Source organism: Lepus europaeus, chromosome 6 (assembly GCF_033115175.1).
Source record: "Lepus europaeus isolate LE1 chromosome 6, mLepTim1.pri, whole genome shotgun sequence".
NCBI lineage: Eukaryota > Metazoa > Chordata > Mammalia > Lagomorpha > Leporidae > Lepus > Lepus europaeus.
The window spans coordinates 85,783,641-85,800,376 of NC_084832.1; the positions used below are offsets into that span (position 1 = coordinate 85,783,641).

General features: G+C 46.5%; 1 protein-coding gene across 12 annotated transcripts in view; it reads left to right on the forward strand.

The window, feature by feature from the left end:
* USP18 (ubiquitin specific peptidase 18) overlaps positions 1-16,736 on the forward strand; it is a 48,788-nt gene that overhangs the window by 16,203 nt on the left and 15,849 nt on the right. For 7 of the 12 annotated variants that reach the window (XM_062194480.1, XM_062194475.1, XM_062194476.1 and 4 more), the window contains 4 exons: positions 9,405-9,669; positions 11,525-11,621; positions 13,234-13,379; positions 16,235-16,314. In XM_062194480.1, coding sequence (XP_062050464.1) covers positions 9,510-9,669; positions 11,525-11,621; positions 13,234-13,379; positions 16,235-16,314 — 483 coding nt within the window. In that variant the 5' untranslated portion in view covers positions 9,405-9,509. The remainder of the gene's footprint in view (positions 1-9,404; positions 9,670-11,524; positions 11,622-13,233; positions 13,380-16,234; positions 16,315-16,736) is intronic. The other 5 variants (XM_062194485.1, XM_062194487.1, XM_062194483.1 and 2 more) reach the window with 1 other exon arrangement.

The following is a 16,736-nucleotide window of genomic DNA, read 5'->3' on the forward strand; positions in this document are numbered from 1 at the left end:
TTCAGGACTAATCCATAAAATTGTTGCCCACACCAGCATTATAAATATTCCCCACACCCTACGATTTCTTCTAGTACTTTTACATTTTAGGTCATTCATCTAACACTTTAATCCTTTTGAATTTATTTGTGGAAAATGACATAAAATAAGGGTCTAGCTTCATTCTTCTGCATAGGATGATTAATTTCCCCAGTCCTTTCTGCACTGTGTATTCTTAGCACTTCCATCAAAGATCAGTTGACTATAAATTCTTGAGTTTATTTCTGGGCTTTTTAAAGATTTATTTGTTTATTTGAAAGTCGGAGTTACACAAAGAGAGGAGAGAGAGAGAGAGAGAGGCCTTATATCCACTGGTTCACTCCCCAATTGGCTGCAATGGCCAGAGCTGGGCTGATCCCAAGCCAAAGAACAGGAGCTCCTTCCGGGGTCTCCCACGTGCGTGCAGGGGCCCAAGGACTTGGGCCATTTTCTACTCCTTTCCCAGGCCATAGCAGAGAGTTGGATCAGATGCGGAGCAGCCAGGACTTGAACCAGCACCCATATGGGATGTCAGCACTGCAGGTGGAGGCTTTACCTGCTACGCCATAGTGCCGGCCCCCTATTTCTGGGCTTTTAAAAAGAGATTTATCTATTTATTTGAGGGTCAGAATTACAGATAGTGGGAGAGACACAGAGATTTTCTGTCTGCTGGTTTGCTCCCCAAATGGCTGCAATGGCTGGAGCTGGGCTGATCCAAAACCAGGAGCCAGGTGCTTCTTCTGGGTCTTCCATGCGGGTGCAGAGGCCCAAGCACTTGGGTCATCTTCCACAAGCTATAAGCAGAGGGCTGGATTGGAAGAGGAGCAGCCGGGACATGAACTGGCACCCATATGGGATGCCGGCACTGCAGGCAGAAGCTTAGCCTACTAGGCCACAGTGCCAGCCCCAATTTCTGGGCTTTTGTACCCTATTCAATTGGTTGAGTCTATTTTTATGCTCTTAGCATGTGTTTTGGTTATAACTGCCTTATAACATATTTGAAGTCAAAATCTTTTTGCTCAAGATTGTTTTGGTTATTCTTGGTCTTTGATTACATTTGAATTTAAGGCTTTTTAAAATAGTTCTGTAAGAAATGACATTTGAAAATAATCTTCATGAAACAAATGGATGGTAGCTGCTGCATTAAAACTCAAATACTTTAGAAGCCAGAGCTTCTTCAGTGCTTGCTGTTAGAGCAAAGCTTCAAACTGTAATGGTCATGTGGATCACCTAGGAATCTTGTCAAACTATGGCTTCCAATTCAGTAAGTCTGCAGTGGAGCCTAATATTCTGTCTTTAAAAAATATTTTAGGTGGGGGCCGGTGCTGTGGCACAGCCAGTTAAATCCATGGCCTGCAGCGCCGGCATCCCATATGGGCACTGGTTTGAGTCCTGGCTGCTACACTTCACATCCAGCTCTCTGCTATGGTCCAAGTCCTTGGACCCCTGCACCTGTTTAGGGAGACCTAGGAGAAGCTCCTGGATCCTGGCTTCAGATCAGCTCAGCTCAGCAGCCATTTGGGGAGTAAACCAGCAGATGGAAGACCTCTCTCTCTCTCTCTCTCTCTCTCTCTCTCCCCCTCTCTCTCTACCTCTCTCTGTAACTGTCTTTCAAATAGATAGAATGAATCTTTAAAAAACATTTTAGATATTTGAACAGGAAGAAGGGAGAAAAGAAGGGGAGAGAGAGAGAGAGAGATAAGAAGAGAAAGAGAGAGAGAGAGAGCAAAGAGAGGGAGCTCTCACCCATTGGTTCACTCTCCAGATGTCTACAACTGCTAAGCTGGTAGCATAGTCCAGGTCTCCCTCATGTGTATCAGGGACTCTTAGTTTCGGTCATCTGCTGCCCCTCACTGTCTGCATTGGCAGGAATCTGAAGTTTAGAGCCAGAAATCTAACTGAGGTGCGCCAGTGTGGATGTCTTCACTGCTAGGCTAAACACTGGCTCCCTCTGCTGTTTTAATAAACTCCCAAGTGATGGCTGTAGTGCTGGTCCAAGGCTTTGCTTTTCTAGTAGAAAAATGTTAGACTGGTGGTTCCCAAAGCAAAATAAAAAATTCAGGACTTTGCCCTCCTCAAGATAATAATTGTACTTTTAGTTTCCATTGAGAAAGCACACTGAAAATTACCATGTTTTCAGAAGCATGGTAAGCTTCTTGATGCTTACCATGGTAAGCTTTTTGATGTAAGCTTGTGCTTTTACAGTCAGACAGCATCTGCCTATATGTTAACCCCTTTTGACAGAACTCTGAGGGACTGAGAGTTAGAGTCAATATTTAGTCACAGTTGGCCGGCGCTGCGGCTCACTAGGCTAATCCTCCGCCTGCGGTGCTGGCACCCCGGGGTTCTAGTCCTGGGTGGGTCACCGGATTCTGTCCCGGTTGCTCCTCTTCCAGTCCAGCTCTCTGCTGTGGCCCAGGAAGGCAGTGGAGGATGGCCCAAGTCTTTGGGCCCTGCACCCGCGTGGGAGGCCAGGAGGAAACACCTGGTTCCTGCCTTTGGATCGGCGCAGCGCACTGGCCATAGCGGCCATTTTGGGGGTTGAACCAACGGAAGGAAGACCTTTCTCTCTGTCCCTCTCTCTCTAACTTTGCCTGTCAAAAAAATATTTAGTCACAGTTGAGGTTATCTGGCTCTCACTGCTCCCCCTTTTTGAAAATCAGAGCTACAGAGAGAGAGGGAGAGATGGACAGGAGAGAGAGAGAGAGAGAGAGAGAGAGAGAGAGAGAGAGAATGAATCGATCTTCCACTCCCCAAATGGCCGCAATGGCCAGGGCTGAGCCAGGCCAAAGCCAGGAGCCAGGAGCTTCCTCTGGGTCTCCTACATGGATGCAGGGGTCCAAGCACTTGTCCATCCTCCGCTGTCCCTCGCAGGCCATTAGCAGGGAGCTGGACCAGAGCAGAGCAGCCTAGACATGAAATGACACCCATGTGGGATACCAGCATCACAGTGGTGGCTTTACCCACTAGGCCACCTCTCTGGCCTCCTCTCATATCCCCTTTAAAAGCACACCAATTTCAACCTCTTCTCTAAAACTGAAGGGCAGGAAGATCCTACAGCAGGTAATGCATGAGAAACCTTGGGGTTTTCAAATGACTTTTAATTTTGTTATTCCTTCTATAGGTTTCAGTGAAGAAATTGCAGGCATTAGTTTTTGTAAAGTACAGCATTCTTGCTTTTGCAGTTGTTAACTGTTTGAGTAGTTTTTTGAAGCACCTGGTGCCTGTGAACAACTTGTACAAAATTACAAAATATTTGGTGTCACGTAGTGTGCCGTGGACTGATTGACCATCTTTATCCTTTGGCCAGGAATTCTGTTATGTTCTGCTGTGCTATTATTACTTTCTGAACACATGCCTAAGAAATGTGAACAGAACACTGTACAGGACAGGCTACATAATTTATTGGCCCTGTGGCAAAAAAAAAAAAAAAAAGAAAAGAACATGAGACTCCCTGTTAAAAAAGTTGGGAAGGGGAAAGCATTAAACCAGCCAAGTAATGGCACAAGTTGCATACTTAGAATGCCAACCCTGGCTGAATGTTTGTGATTTTTTTTTTTAAAAAACTTTTTTATTTATATAAAGGGAACACATTTCATATATTGAGAACATAATGATGCTTTGCACTCTATCCTTCCTCACTGCTGCCTCCCCTCCTTTCTTATTTTTATTTTAATTTTTGCAACGACATACTTTCTTTTTTTAACTTTTATTTAATAAATATAAATGACATACTTTCAATTTAGTTCATAATTACAAACTTAACTCTCCACTAAATAAGGAATTCAACAAGAGCAAGTAGAAAAACCATTGTTCCTCAGGAGTACAGACAAGGGCTATAAATAATAATCAAATCTCAAGATGTCAACTTCACTCATATATATTAGTTCTTTTTTTGTATGCTGTATATTAGTTACCACAAATCAGGGAAAACATATGACATGTGTCTTTTTGGGACTGGCTTATTTTACTAAGCATAATGGTCTCCAGTTGCATCCATTGTGTGGCAAATGACAAGATTTCCTTCCTCTTTTTGGCTGAGTAGTATTCCATCATGTGTATATACACCACAATTTCTTTATCCAGTGATCAGCTGATGAACATCTAGATTGATTCTACATCTTAGCTATTATAAATTGAGCTGTAAAAAACACGGGTTCTTAAACCGTTCCTAGCCTTCATCTTGTTTGTTCCATTGTTGATGACAATTGTATGACTTTAACTTTTTTGAAAAAATTTATTTTATTTATTTGAAAGACGAGTTACAGAGAGAGGTAGAGAAGAGAGAGAGATCTTCCATCCACTGGTTCACTCCCCAGATGGCCGCAATGGCTGGAGCTGCTCGATCTGAAGCCAGGAGCCAGGAGCTTCTTCTGGATCTCCCATGCAGGTGCAGGGGCCCAAGGGCTTGGGCCATCTTCTACTGCTTTCCCAGGCCATAGCAGAGAGCTGGATTGGAAGAGGAGCAGCCAGGACTAGAACCGGCGCCCATATGGGATGCTGGCGCTTCAGGCCAAGGTTTAATCTGCTGCGCCACAGCATCGGCCCCAACTTTAATATTTTAAAAACTGGATTTCCAGGCTACAAATCTTTCTTCTTCAAGTTTTGCAGCATTGAATCCTTGCTAAATTCATCATCAATTCATGCTATTAGATATAAAATGAACTCTGGCTTTTTCTGCCTATTCAGATGCCTGATGCACATGATATGGAAGTATGACATTTAAAACTATCAGTATTTTTTGTGCATGGCAGAATGTAATTCAGGAATATTATCTTTAGGAACCTATTTTCCAGAAGTCATGTTGTTCCCCAGCATTTGTAGTTTGAACAACTGTCAGATCTGAGACTCCTCTCCTGAACTATTTAATTTAATGACAATCTAAAGCGGTCATGGGACAACAGTTTCTAGCCTTACACTGAGTTACATTACAAAGAGCAGTGACTTGATTGAATCTGGACTCTTCTTCCTGGAACTATTTATTTTTTTCTTTTAAAGATTTATTTATTTATTTGAAGGGCAGAGTTACAGAGAGGCATAGGCAGAGAGAAAGAGAGAGAGAGAGAGAGAAAGTGAGAGAGAGAGCGAGAGGTCTTCCATCTGCTGGTTCACTCTTCAAGTGGCTGCAGTGCTACAATGGCCGGAGCTGAGCCTATCTGAAGCTAGGAGCCAGGAGCTTCTTCCGGGTCTCCCATGTGAGTGCAGGGGCCCAAGGACTTGGGTCATCCTCCGCTGCTTTCCCAGGCCATAGCAGAGAGCTGGATCAGAAATGGGGCAGCCGGGACTCGAACTGGTGCTGAAAAGGGCTGCCAGCATTGTGGGCGGCAGCTTTACCTGCTATACCACAGTGTGGGTCCCTTGAATTATTTCTTAAGCTTAATAAATAGTTGTTAACCCCCAAAGGATATAATATTTTTCACAAACTATTAATATATGTGTCAATGTTTAATTTATTTTCTTTTAAAATTTATTTTCTTTAAAAATAATAGTTTTATATGCAAAATGATGCAATCCTCATTCATTGTTTCAATTCTTACTTTTGCCCAGAAATTGTGCTTTTATACCTCAAAATCTGAAATATATGAGAATTCACCTTAAAGTTATGTTTAGAATGTTTGCAACTGGATATTCAGATATTAAGGTTAATCCAAATGACCTTGTCCTATTGCTTAGATATGGTGCTAACACAAGTGATCACTTGGTCAGCATCAAGTGCCTAGTCATCAGAAATGACATGGACTATTTTGCCTTTTAAAGACTAAAACCAGATCTGGAGCTGGGGAGCAGATCTTGGTTCACTAATGATGTTGAAACCATGCTTTGGAAATTTCATGCTTCATTTGAAAAAATTGTCTTCGGGGTCAGTGTTGTGGAGTAGTCAGGTAAAGCCACCTCCTGCAACACCAGCATCTAATATGGGTGCCAGTTCCCATCCGGCTGCTCCACTTCCAATCCAGATCCTTGTAAATGGCTAAGGCAAAAGAGCTTCCTCCCTTCCTCCCTCCCTCCCTCCCTCCCTTCCTCCCTCCCTCCCTTCCTTCCTTCATCCCTCCCTCCCTCCCTTCCTTCCTTCATCCCTCCCTCCCTTCCTTCCTTCATCCCTCCCTCCCTTCCTTCCTTCCTGCATCCCTCCCTTCCTTTCTTCCTGCATCCCTCCCTTCCTTTCTTCCTTCCTTTCCTCCCTTCCTCCCTTCCTTCCTCCCTCCCTCCCTCCCTTCCTCCCTTCCTCCCTCCCTCCCTCACTTCCTTCCTTCCTCCCTCCCTCCCTCACTTCCTTCCTTCCTGTATCCCTCCCTCCCTTCCTCCCTCCCTTCCTCCCTCCCTCCCTCACTTCCTGCCTTCCTTCCTCCCTCCCTCCCTCCCTCCCTTCCTTCCTCCCTCCCTCCCTCCCTCCCTCTCTTCCTCCCTTCTTCCCTTCCTGCATGCCTCCCTCCCTTTCCATCCTTCCTTCCTTCCAAAATTATTTAATTTTTACATAGAGAGGTAGAGCCAGAGAGAAAGAGAGAGAGGTCTTCCATTCTGCTGGTTCACTTCCCAAATGACCACAACTGTCAGAGCTGAGCTGATCCGAAGTCGGGAGCCAGGAGCTTCCTCTGGGTCTCCCACACAGGTGCAGGGGCCGAAGGACTTGGGCCATCTTCTACTGCCTTCCAGGCCATAGCAGAGAGCTGGATTGGAAGAGAAGCAGCCGGGACATGAACCGGCACCCATATGGGATGCCAGCACTGCAGGCTGGGGCTTAACCCACTGCACCACAGCGCTGGCCCTGGCAATTTCCCTCTAAGAATCTCTCCCAAAGATCCTAAGAGAGTCCTAGTTTAATCAAAACTGTTTAGTGGGCCGGTGCCGCGGCTCAATAGGCTAGTCCTCCGCCTAGCGGCGCCGGCACACCGGGTTCTAGTCCCGGTCGGGGCGCCGGATTCTGTCCCGGTTGCCCCTCTTCCAGGCCAGCTCTCTGCTATGGCCCGGGAGTGCAGTGGAGGATGGCCCGAGTGCTTGGGCCCTGCACCCTCATGGGAGACCAGGAGAAGCACCTGGCTCCTGCCTTCGGATCAGCGCAGTGTGCTGGCCGCGGCGGCCATTGGAGGGTGAACCAACGGCAAAAAGGAAGACCTTTCTGTCTCTCTCTCTCTCTCACTATCCACTCTGCCTGTAAAAACAAAACAAAACAAAACAAAAAACTGTTTAGTGCCTAATCGCTAGGTAGGCTATAGGACCACTGGACTGTTGGCAGGGAGAAAGGCGAACCATTGAGGAAATCCTGTGTACATGCCTCTGGGCCAAGAGAAGGGAAGCAAAGAGACTACAGCATGGTTTGTGCTCCCTAGTTGTATCTGTGGGCAGGCCTGAAGGCACTGGGGAAGGTAGAAGCTTCAGGAAGAAATTGAAGTCCTTTCAAGAAGGAACTCAGTGAAATCAGAAGACATGAGGTGGTGGGGAGACCTGATGTGATACTGACCCAGAGTTCCTTGGCTCACTTGCAAATAGAAATTGACAAAGTGCTGGTGTTCAGCCCGGATGCAGTTTATTGGGGGCTTATGCTTGAACACAAGACAGATAGCATAGCAAGAAGAGGTTCTACTGACTGGCTCTGTGAGGGAGCTGAACAGGGGTTTTATTGGATGGGGAAGCTGTGGCCAGGCCCTCTCTGTCTTTGATTTGTCCTCCTCAGCACTGCAGCTTGCACCTGGCTCTGTATTCTGTGCAGGCTCAGTTGTCTCTTTTGCACATGACAAGCTCCAATTGGCTGTGTTACTTACTATTGCCTTAGCAGGAAGGTCATTATCTTGGTTGTATTGGGCTTTTCTGGGCATGTGTGCAGGTTGGGGAAGGCCTTAATGGAGTAAGAGGGGGGTCTTTTATCATTAGAGTCTGGATGCTCCTTGCTCCTGCTTGGTTTGGAGTGGGAGATGGACACATGTTGGGTTGAGAGGGGCTTGATTTTGTGGGTCTTGTTTCTATCCTGTTCAGATGTGTCTCCTTGAGCTCCCACTTGGAGAGATGGGGGCGCCTCTGCATACTGACTGCTGTGTCTGACCATGCCCCATAGCTTCCTAGAGGACAGTTTAGGGAGGTAAGTGGTAGTGTAGCATGTGAGCTGTGTTCCAAACACAGATGAGACCCCTCCTGGGATTCCATAGCATGCTTGGGGAGAACAGACCAGTGGCTGAGGTCTGTGTTGTCAGGAGGAAGTAAAGGACCGGGAGAATTTGAGTACTTTAGGCTGACATGGCTTCTTTTATAGCTGCAATTTTGCTGTGTCCCCAGACCTTTGGTTTGTACAGAGAGGGACATGGCTGCTGTCAGCCACCAACACCCCTCTCAGCCTGGGGAGTCGGTGTCTGTGCTGAGAGGTGCATCTGAGTGGCAAACCACACACTGGCAAATGGAGAAACAAATACTCATATCAGAGTAAGCCAGTGATTTGAATAGTTCTGTGTACAATGTGTATGGGCCTTCCCGAGGATTTGGGACATGTTTTCCAGATGTGGAAACATCTTATGGGGACTTGAGTGGCTGTGGGAGTATCCAGGGAAGTCGAAGGCGGGCACCAGGGAGTTTGCTTGTGAGCTGCCTTTCAGCAGTGGAGTTGTTTGCCATAGGTGCCTGGGGATGAGAGCAGAGAGTAAGGAGACACCCATGTTTCCAGCTTGACCCCTTGGTGAATGTTGTGCCAATTACCAGAGTAGAGAATCTAGGGGAGAAGAGGAATTCTGTGGTGAGAGTTGGCAGTGCCTCTAAGAACAACGGAAATGTGTGTGGCCAAGAGTAGGGGACATCTGGCCTTGCTGCTGTCCCCAAGCCCTGGAGCTTTAGGATCCATCTCTCTGAATGTGTGTTGGTAGTGGACACGAGGGGTCTGTCCACTTGGGGTGTCATCCCGAAAGATCAGCTCCAGTGGGGAGTTGCTCTAAGGGAGGCTGTGTTTACTCTTGATGAGTAAGGAGATGGGGAAAGTATTGTCCCAGGAGGAAACTGCCTCCCTGAGAAGCAATTTGCCAGGGCAAGGGTTCGGGTGGGCGGGTATCCAGGGTGTAGAAGACTGGAGGCGGTATGGTGATTGCTGCTTGCAGCGTATATCCAGGATGTACAAAAGTGGGCAAGGGGACCCTTCCTGTTCAAAGAACAAACCGCTTCTTACACTGCAGGCTTCAAACTGTAATTCGGACTGGTTTCTTGACGCTTTCCTTAGTTTACCAGTGTCCTGGCCCGCTCTGAGTACAGTGCTGCACTAAGCATTCCTGGGACATCTCTGCTATTGCCTATGCCTTGCTCTTGCTTCCACTGTCTCCTTCTGGGACACGGCTCTTGGAAATCAGAACCGATGACACAAATACACTTTATCCCTTCCCTTCCCCTTACTCACCTGCCGTGTGTTTTCACAGAGCTTTCACTGTGCCCTGCTCATGATAGCTCTTCTGAAAATGGAGTCATGTGGTTCTAAACACCAGCCAGGCAGCCTCAGCCTGGGAGTTTTGGAGTGATCCCTAATGGGCAAAGTGTTTGGGTTCCTGACGAGAACCTGCCGGTCAGTCCTGGCTGAGTCTCTACAGTTTCCAGCACAGTCTGTTGAGAAGGAGGAGGAGAACAACATGAAGAGGAAGAGAGAGAAGCTGAGAGAACGTCATGGTCCCTGGGACTACCGTCACGGTCATTACAACCCTGCCATTTCCCCCATTTTGGCTTTATAGGAATGCTTTGCTCACTCACTGTACTCTACAGCTGTAGACCATAATGATCTCCTCTGCCTCCTTTTATATATCTGTAAAATGGGGGTGTTAACAGTACTGAGCACAAGGATTGTTAGGAAAAGTAAATGGAATTAAGTCTGGGGCAGGAGTTTGGCCTAGAGGTTAAGATGCCTGTGTCCTACATCAGAGTGCCTGGGTTTGAGTCCTAGCTCTGTTCCAGTTTCCTGGCACTGCAGACCCTGGGAAGAATCAGGGCTTAAGTAACTGGGTCCCTGCCACCCATGTGGGAGACTTGGATTGCATTTACAGCTCCCAGCTTTGGCCTGTCATAGCTCTAGCCATTGTAGGCAATTGGGTTTGGGGTGGGGGGGACAGAATGAACACGTTGTCCCTGCTGAAGGCAGCAGAAATCTGTGATCACTTCTTACCCTTGGATTTTTACGTTTATTGCCTTGTTCCATAAACACCAAAGCTCTTTTCTAAGGAATTCTGAGTTCTGGGTTCTCCTTCCCTTTTAAACTGTTCAGCTGTGGGATCCATTGAGCCTAAGTTGGGTTGGGAAAGTGGAGGTGAGTTGCTAGAGTGTTAGAGAAATGTTATGTTTTGGATTTTTTATGTCCTTGTAAGTTCCTAATGGCTCTCAGCTTTTCAGATAGGTTTAGATTAGGTGGATCTTCCTCCATTTCTGTGGTAGGGAGTGGGCAGGGAACTCTCCATGGAGTGCAGCATAAACTAGCTGGGAGAGTTGCTCTTATCTCTGAGCCCCATAGATGCTGTTCTGGGTCAGCTCTGTAGAGGACAATTTGAATGGGGGGAACACATATTTCTCCCAGTTATATGCTTTTTGTAACGTTTATTTATTTCTTTTTTTTTTTTGACAGGCAGAATGGATAGTGAGAGAGAGAGACAGAGAGAAAGGTCTTCCTTTTTGCCGCTGGTTCACCCTCCAATGGCCGCTGCGGCCGGCGCACTGTGCTGATCCGAAGGCAGGAGCCAGGTGCTTCTCCTGGTCTCCCATGCGGGTGCAGGGCTCAAGGACTTGGGCCATCCTCCACTGCCTTCCCGGGCCATAGCAGAGAGCTGGACTGGAAGAGGGGCAACCGGGATAAAATCCGGCGCCCCAACCAGAACTAGAACCCGGTGTGCCGGCACCGCAGGGCAGAGGATTAGCCTGTTAAGCCACGGCGCCAGCCATATTTCTTTAAACATATATTTATTTTCATTTATTTGGAAGGAAAGAGAGGGGGAAAGACACACACACACACACACAACACACTGGTTCATTCCCCAAGTGTCTGCAAGTGGACCAATCCAATGTCAGGAGCTAGAAACTCAATTCACGTCTCTCACCTGGGTGGAAGTGACCCAACTTCTTGAGTCATCACTGCAGCCTCCCAGGGTGCACATCAACAGGAAGCTGGAATCAGGAGTGGAGCTGGGACTTGATATGGTATCCAATATGGGTGTCCCAAGTGGTGTCTAAACTACTTTGCCAAATGTCTGCCTTTGTGTATTTCTTTTCCTTTGCTTTTCCAACAATTGCTTGTACTATTGAATTGGCAATGAATAATACACCTTTTTTGGTGACACCTATCTTTTGTAATAGATCATTAAAATTTTTCCTGTTAGTTAACTTTGCAAAGCTTCATGCTTTGGTACTTCCTCTTTTATTGGTAAGGCTCTTAGTGAGGTCTTTGTGCCTGTGAGAGCACTTCACAGAATTTCATGTCCTTAGTGCAACTAGAAAAAATTTGTTTTTTGTTAAATCTTTATTTATGCCTTGTACTTGTATTTTTTTCCTCATCCCTTTATAGGCCTAGTTGGTTTATACAACCTTGGACAGACCTGTAGCCTTAATTCCCTGATTCAGGTATTCATCATGAATGTGGAATTCACCAAGATATTGAAGAGGTGAGTCTGTTATTCAGACTGATAAACATAAAGTAATTATAAAGCATTATAAACTGATCATATTAAGTATTCACTATGTCTTGGAGTTTTAAAGATCTTCTTTCAAAAATTACCAGAGAAAAGGTACTTTTCTGCATTTAGAAGCTCATAGGAAATTTTAAAGATGCATAGTGCTTGGTTCCATCCTCAGTTCTGTGGTTTCAGTTGATCTGGGGTGGGACCCAAGCATTTGTACTTTTACACTATTTATTATTTATTTTGAGGGAAGGGGAGGGGAGCAGAGTGGAGATGGGGGAAGAGAGAGAGAGAAGGAGAGAGAGAGAAAGAGAACTCCCATCAATTGGTTCACTTCCTAAATGCCCTCCAGGGCCAAGGCTGGACTGGGCCAAAGCTGGGAGCCAGGAACATAATCCAGGTCTCTTATGTGGGCAGCAGGAACCTAATCACTTGTGCCATCACCCCTTTTTCAGGGTCTACATTAACCAGAAACCAGAGTCAGGACCTGGAGCTGGGAATTGATCCCAGTCACTCCAGTGTGGGACATGGGCACCTCAACCCCTAAGCTAAATGCCCACTCTTTTGATACTTTTAAAAAAGCTCCTTGGGTGATTTTAAAATGCATCCAGAACTGATAGCTACTGATTTGATTAAAAGGGAACTAGGTCAGTGTTGGGGAAAATGCCAGGAGAAACCCCCCCAACCCCCATGCATGTACCACACAATCACTCATTCTCTTTTGCCTTGTGTTTGCTTGTTTTTCTCGTCTATTGGCATGGGCAATTGAGAGATGGCCACAATACAATGGATCATTGCTGAAAGACACTGGCACCCTTTATGTTGTCCTTCCTGGGCCTAACTCAATCTTTGCTTTCAATTTGGAGTACATCACATTGGACGTTTTGGTGCTTGGCCTGGATGTGGACCTAGCACCCAGAGTATCTGCCCTTCATTCTACTGTGATTATAGGGCAGGGTTGGGAGTGGGGGTTAAGGCAGTGGTGTTGTTGATGCCCCTCTTGAGAAGGGACTATGTACCAACCAATGCACCAGCATGGTGATTCTCAGTATTGGTTACCCATTCAAATCTTTTGGGGAACTTAAAAATTCTGTTAATTGGGCCCCACCCCCAGAATTTAGTTCCTGTGGGGAGTAGTCTGGAAATTCAAAAATGTTTCCCACATTGGCTGGCGCCGTGGCTTAACAGGCTAATCCTCTGCCTTGTGGCGCCGGCACACCGGGTTCTAGTCCCGGTCGGGGCGCCGGATTCTATCCAGGTTGCCCCTCTTCCAGTCCAGCACTCTGCTATGGCCCGGGAAGGCAGTGGAGGATGGCCCAAGTCCTTGAGCCCTGCACCCGCATAGGAGACCAGGAGAAGCACCTGGCTCCTGGCTTTGGATCAGCGCAGTGCACTGGCCGCAGCGGCCATTGGAGGGTGAACCAACGGCAAAAAGGAAGACCTTTCTCTCTGTCTCTCTCTCTCACTATCCATTCTGCCTGTCAAAAAAAAAAAAAAAAAAAAAAAAAAGAAAAATGTTTCCCACATGATTTCAATGTGTACCTCCCACTGAGAACGGTGGCTATTAAGGAGGCTCCTGGCTGTTCTTATCTGGCAGGATAACAGTGCCGAGGGGAGTGGAGGAGCAGAAGAGAAGTGTCCCTTTCCAGTTGCTTTTGCTGCTGGAGAAGATGCAGGACAGCCGGCAGAAGGCGGTGAGACCCATGGAGCTCGTCTCCTGCCTCCAGAAGTACAATGTGCCATGTAAGATCATCCTCCTAGTCCAGCTCCTACCTATGGATCTGGAGGGGACTGAAGCTTGAGAGGGGTGGGGGAGGGGGAAGAGGAAGAGGGGGGTCAAGGAGAGAGAGAGAAAGAGAGAGAGAGAGAGAGAGAGATCTCCACTCTGCTGGTTAAACACCAGATGCATGTGGCACTCTGGGCTGGGCCTGGCTGAAGCCAGGAGCCAAGAATGCAATCCCGGTCTCCCATGTGAGTGACAGGGACCCAATTACTTGAGCCATCATGGCTGCATGTCAGGGTGTGCATTTGTAGGTAATTGGATTGGAAGCACAGCCTGAACTTAAATCCTGGCACTCTGAAGTGGGATGTGGGCAACCCAAGCAGCATCCTAACCACTGCACTAAATGCAATGCCCACTTCATTTTATTTGTTTTTGAAAGGCAGAAAGATTGGGGCCACTTTGTGGCACATTGGCTTAAGCTGCATCCCATATGAGTGCTGGTTTAAGTCTCATGCTCCACTTCCAATCCAGCTCCCAGAATCTGTGCCTGGCTTCTACTTAACATCATTGTCCTCCAGTTTCATTTTGTGACAGATAGGATTTCATAATTTTTTATTATATACCTCATTGTTTTTTCTGTTTAAAAAATATTTATTGATTTGAAAATCAGAATAAGAGAGAGAAAAAGTGGGGGTGGGGGAGAGATAGAGATAGAGGGCTGGGCTGGGCTGAAGCCAGGAGCCAGGAGCCTCCTCCAGGTCTCCCACATGGGTGTAGGGGCCCAGAAAATTGGGTCATCTTCTGTTACTTTCCCAGGCCATAAGCAGAGAGCTGGATCAGAAGTGGAATTGCCAGGACACCACAACACCACCCCCTATACCTCATTTGCTTTGTTCATTCTTCTGTTGCTAGATACCTAGATTGCATTTGTGTCTTAGCTGTTGTGAATAGTGCTGAAACAAACATGGGAATGTAGTTAACTCTTTGACACACCAGTTTCCTTTCCTTTGACTATATACCCAATAGTGGAATTTCTGGATCATATGGGAATTCTATTTCTGAGTTTTCTGAGGCTACCCTGATTTGCATTTCTGCCAACGGCGTGTGTTTCCCTTTCCTTCTCTACATCCTTGCCAGCATTTATTTTTTTTGTCTTTTTGTTTATAACAATCTAGCTCAGATGAGAGATTAAAGCCACTCTTTGTGGTTTTTATTTATATTTTCCTGAATATTAGCATTGTCAAGATTTTTTATAAAAAGTATACTTGGCAATTTTTATTCATTTGAGCAATGTCTATTCTTGGTCACTTGCCCATTTAGAAACCTGATTATTATTTTTATTGCTATTGAGTTGAGTTCCTTGTATTGTCTGGATATTAATCCCTTATTGGATGAATATTTGCAAAAATTTTCCCATTACATAGGCTATCTTTTAACTGTATTGTTTTCTTTGCTGTGTGGAAAAAACTTAATTTGATATAATACCATTTACTGGGGCTGGTGTTGTGGCATAGCAGGTAAAGTTGATGTCTGTGACACTGGCATCCCATGTGGGTGCTGGTTTGAGTCCTGGCTGCTCCCTGCTAATGCAGCTGGAAGAGTAGTGGAGGTTGGCCCAAGTACTTGGGCTCCTGCACCTGCATAGGAGACCTGGAACTTCTACTGTGTTGAATGATAGTGGTGAAAGTGGGCATCCTTGACTTGTTCCAGATCACAGCTTTCAGCTTTTCCCCATTCAGTGTGATGTTGGCTGGGGGTTTGCCATATGTGACCTTTATGATGTTTTTTCCCAGCATTTTCTTTCCTGAAGGAGCAGATTTATGGAGGCCTCTACTCCACCATTCCAGCTGTATTCTCACCTCTTTTTAGTCTCCCTTAATAGTCTGTATACTTTAGGGAATTTTTCCTTTTTTAATCGTTTTAAATATATTTATTGTGTTTGGTTGAAATGGAGAGGGAGAGGGAGAGGGAGAGGGAGAGGGAGAGGGAGAGAGAGAGAGAGAGAGAGAGAGAGACAATGCTCCCTAAATGAATACAACAGCTGCAGTTGAGCCAAGCTGCAGTCTGGAGCCTGGAACATAATCCAGGTCTCTCACATGGGTAGCAGGGACTCAACTCCTTGAGCCATCACTTGCTGCCTCCCAGGGTGTGCATTACCAGGAAGCTGGAATTGAGAGCAGAGCTGAGATTTGAACCCTAGGTATTCTGATATGGAGTGCTGGTGTCCCAGGCAGCATCTTTTTTAAAAATATATTTTTTTATTTTATTTTTAAATTTAAAGTCAGAGCTATAGAGGAGAAGCAAAGGCAGAGAGAGAGAGAGAGAGAGAGAAAGAGAGAGAGAGAGGGAGAGAGAGAGAATATCTTCCACTCGCTGGTTCACTCCTGAATTGCTGTAATGGTCAGGGCTGGTCCAGGCCGAAGCCAGGAGCTGGGAGCTTCATCCAGGTCTTCCACATGGGTGCAGGGGCCCACTCTCTTGGGCCATCCTCTGCTGCTTTCCCAGGCACATTATCAGGGAGCTGGATTGGAAGTGGAGCAGCCAGGACTCAAACCAGTGCCCACATGAGATGCAGGCACTGTAGGCGGAGGCTTTACCCACTATGCCATGGGGCTGGCTCCTGAGGAGCATCTTGACTGTGCCCAATGCCTACTCCCTGGAGCTTAAGTTCTAAGAGGAGTTCTCAAAAATCAATACCAAGCTGAATTTTCTTTCATGGAACATCTAATAGGAAGTACAAATGGAGGCTTTTTTGGGAGAGAGGAAGGCTAAGACAGGATGAAGTGTCCATGTGCATCTGGGTAGCTAGGGCAGAAAGGTATGAGAGGATCCCCAGAAACCTCACTAACTGGGCTGCTGCTCTTCTCTCTTGTAGTGTTCGTCCAGCATGATGCTGCACAGCTCTACCTCACGGTTTGGAACCTGATTAAAGACCAGATCACAGATGTGGACTTGGTAGGAACCTGGAGCAGAGAGCACAGAGGCTACCCGTTTAACTTATCCACTGTTGTTTGTATATGGTGCTGAGAGGAATGAAAGGTTTTTTTTTTTTTAAGATTTTATTTATTCATTTGAGAGGTAGAGTTACAGACAGTGAGAGGGAGACAGAGAAAGATCTTCCATCCGTTGGTTCACTCCCCAAATGGCCGCAATGGCTGGAGCTGCGCCCATCTGAAGCCAGAAGCTTTTTCCATGTGTCCTACGCGGGTGCAGGGGCCCAAGCATTTGGGCCATCTTCTATTGCTTTCCCAGGCCATAGCACAACTGGAGCAGAAGAGGAGCAGTTGGGACTAGAACGGGCGCCCATTTAGGATGCTTGCACCGCAGGCAGAGGATTAACCCACTGAGCCACGGTGCCGGCCCCAGGAATGAAAGTT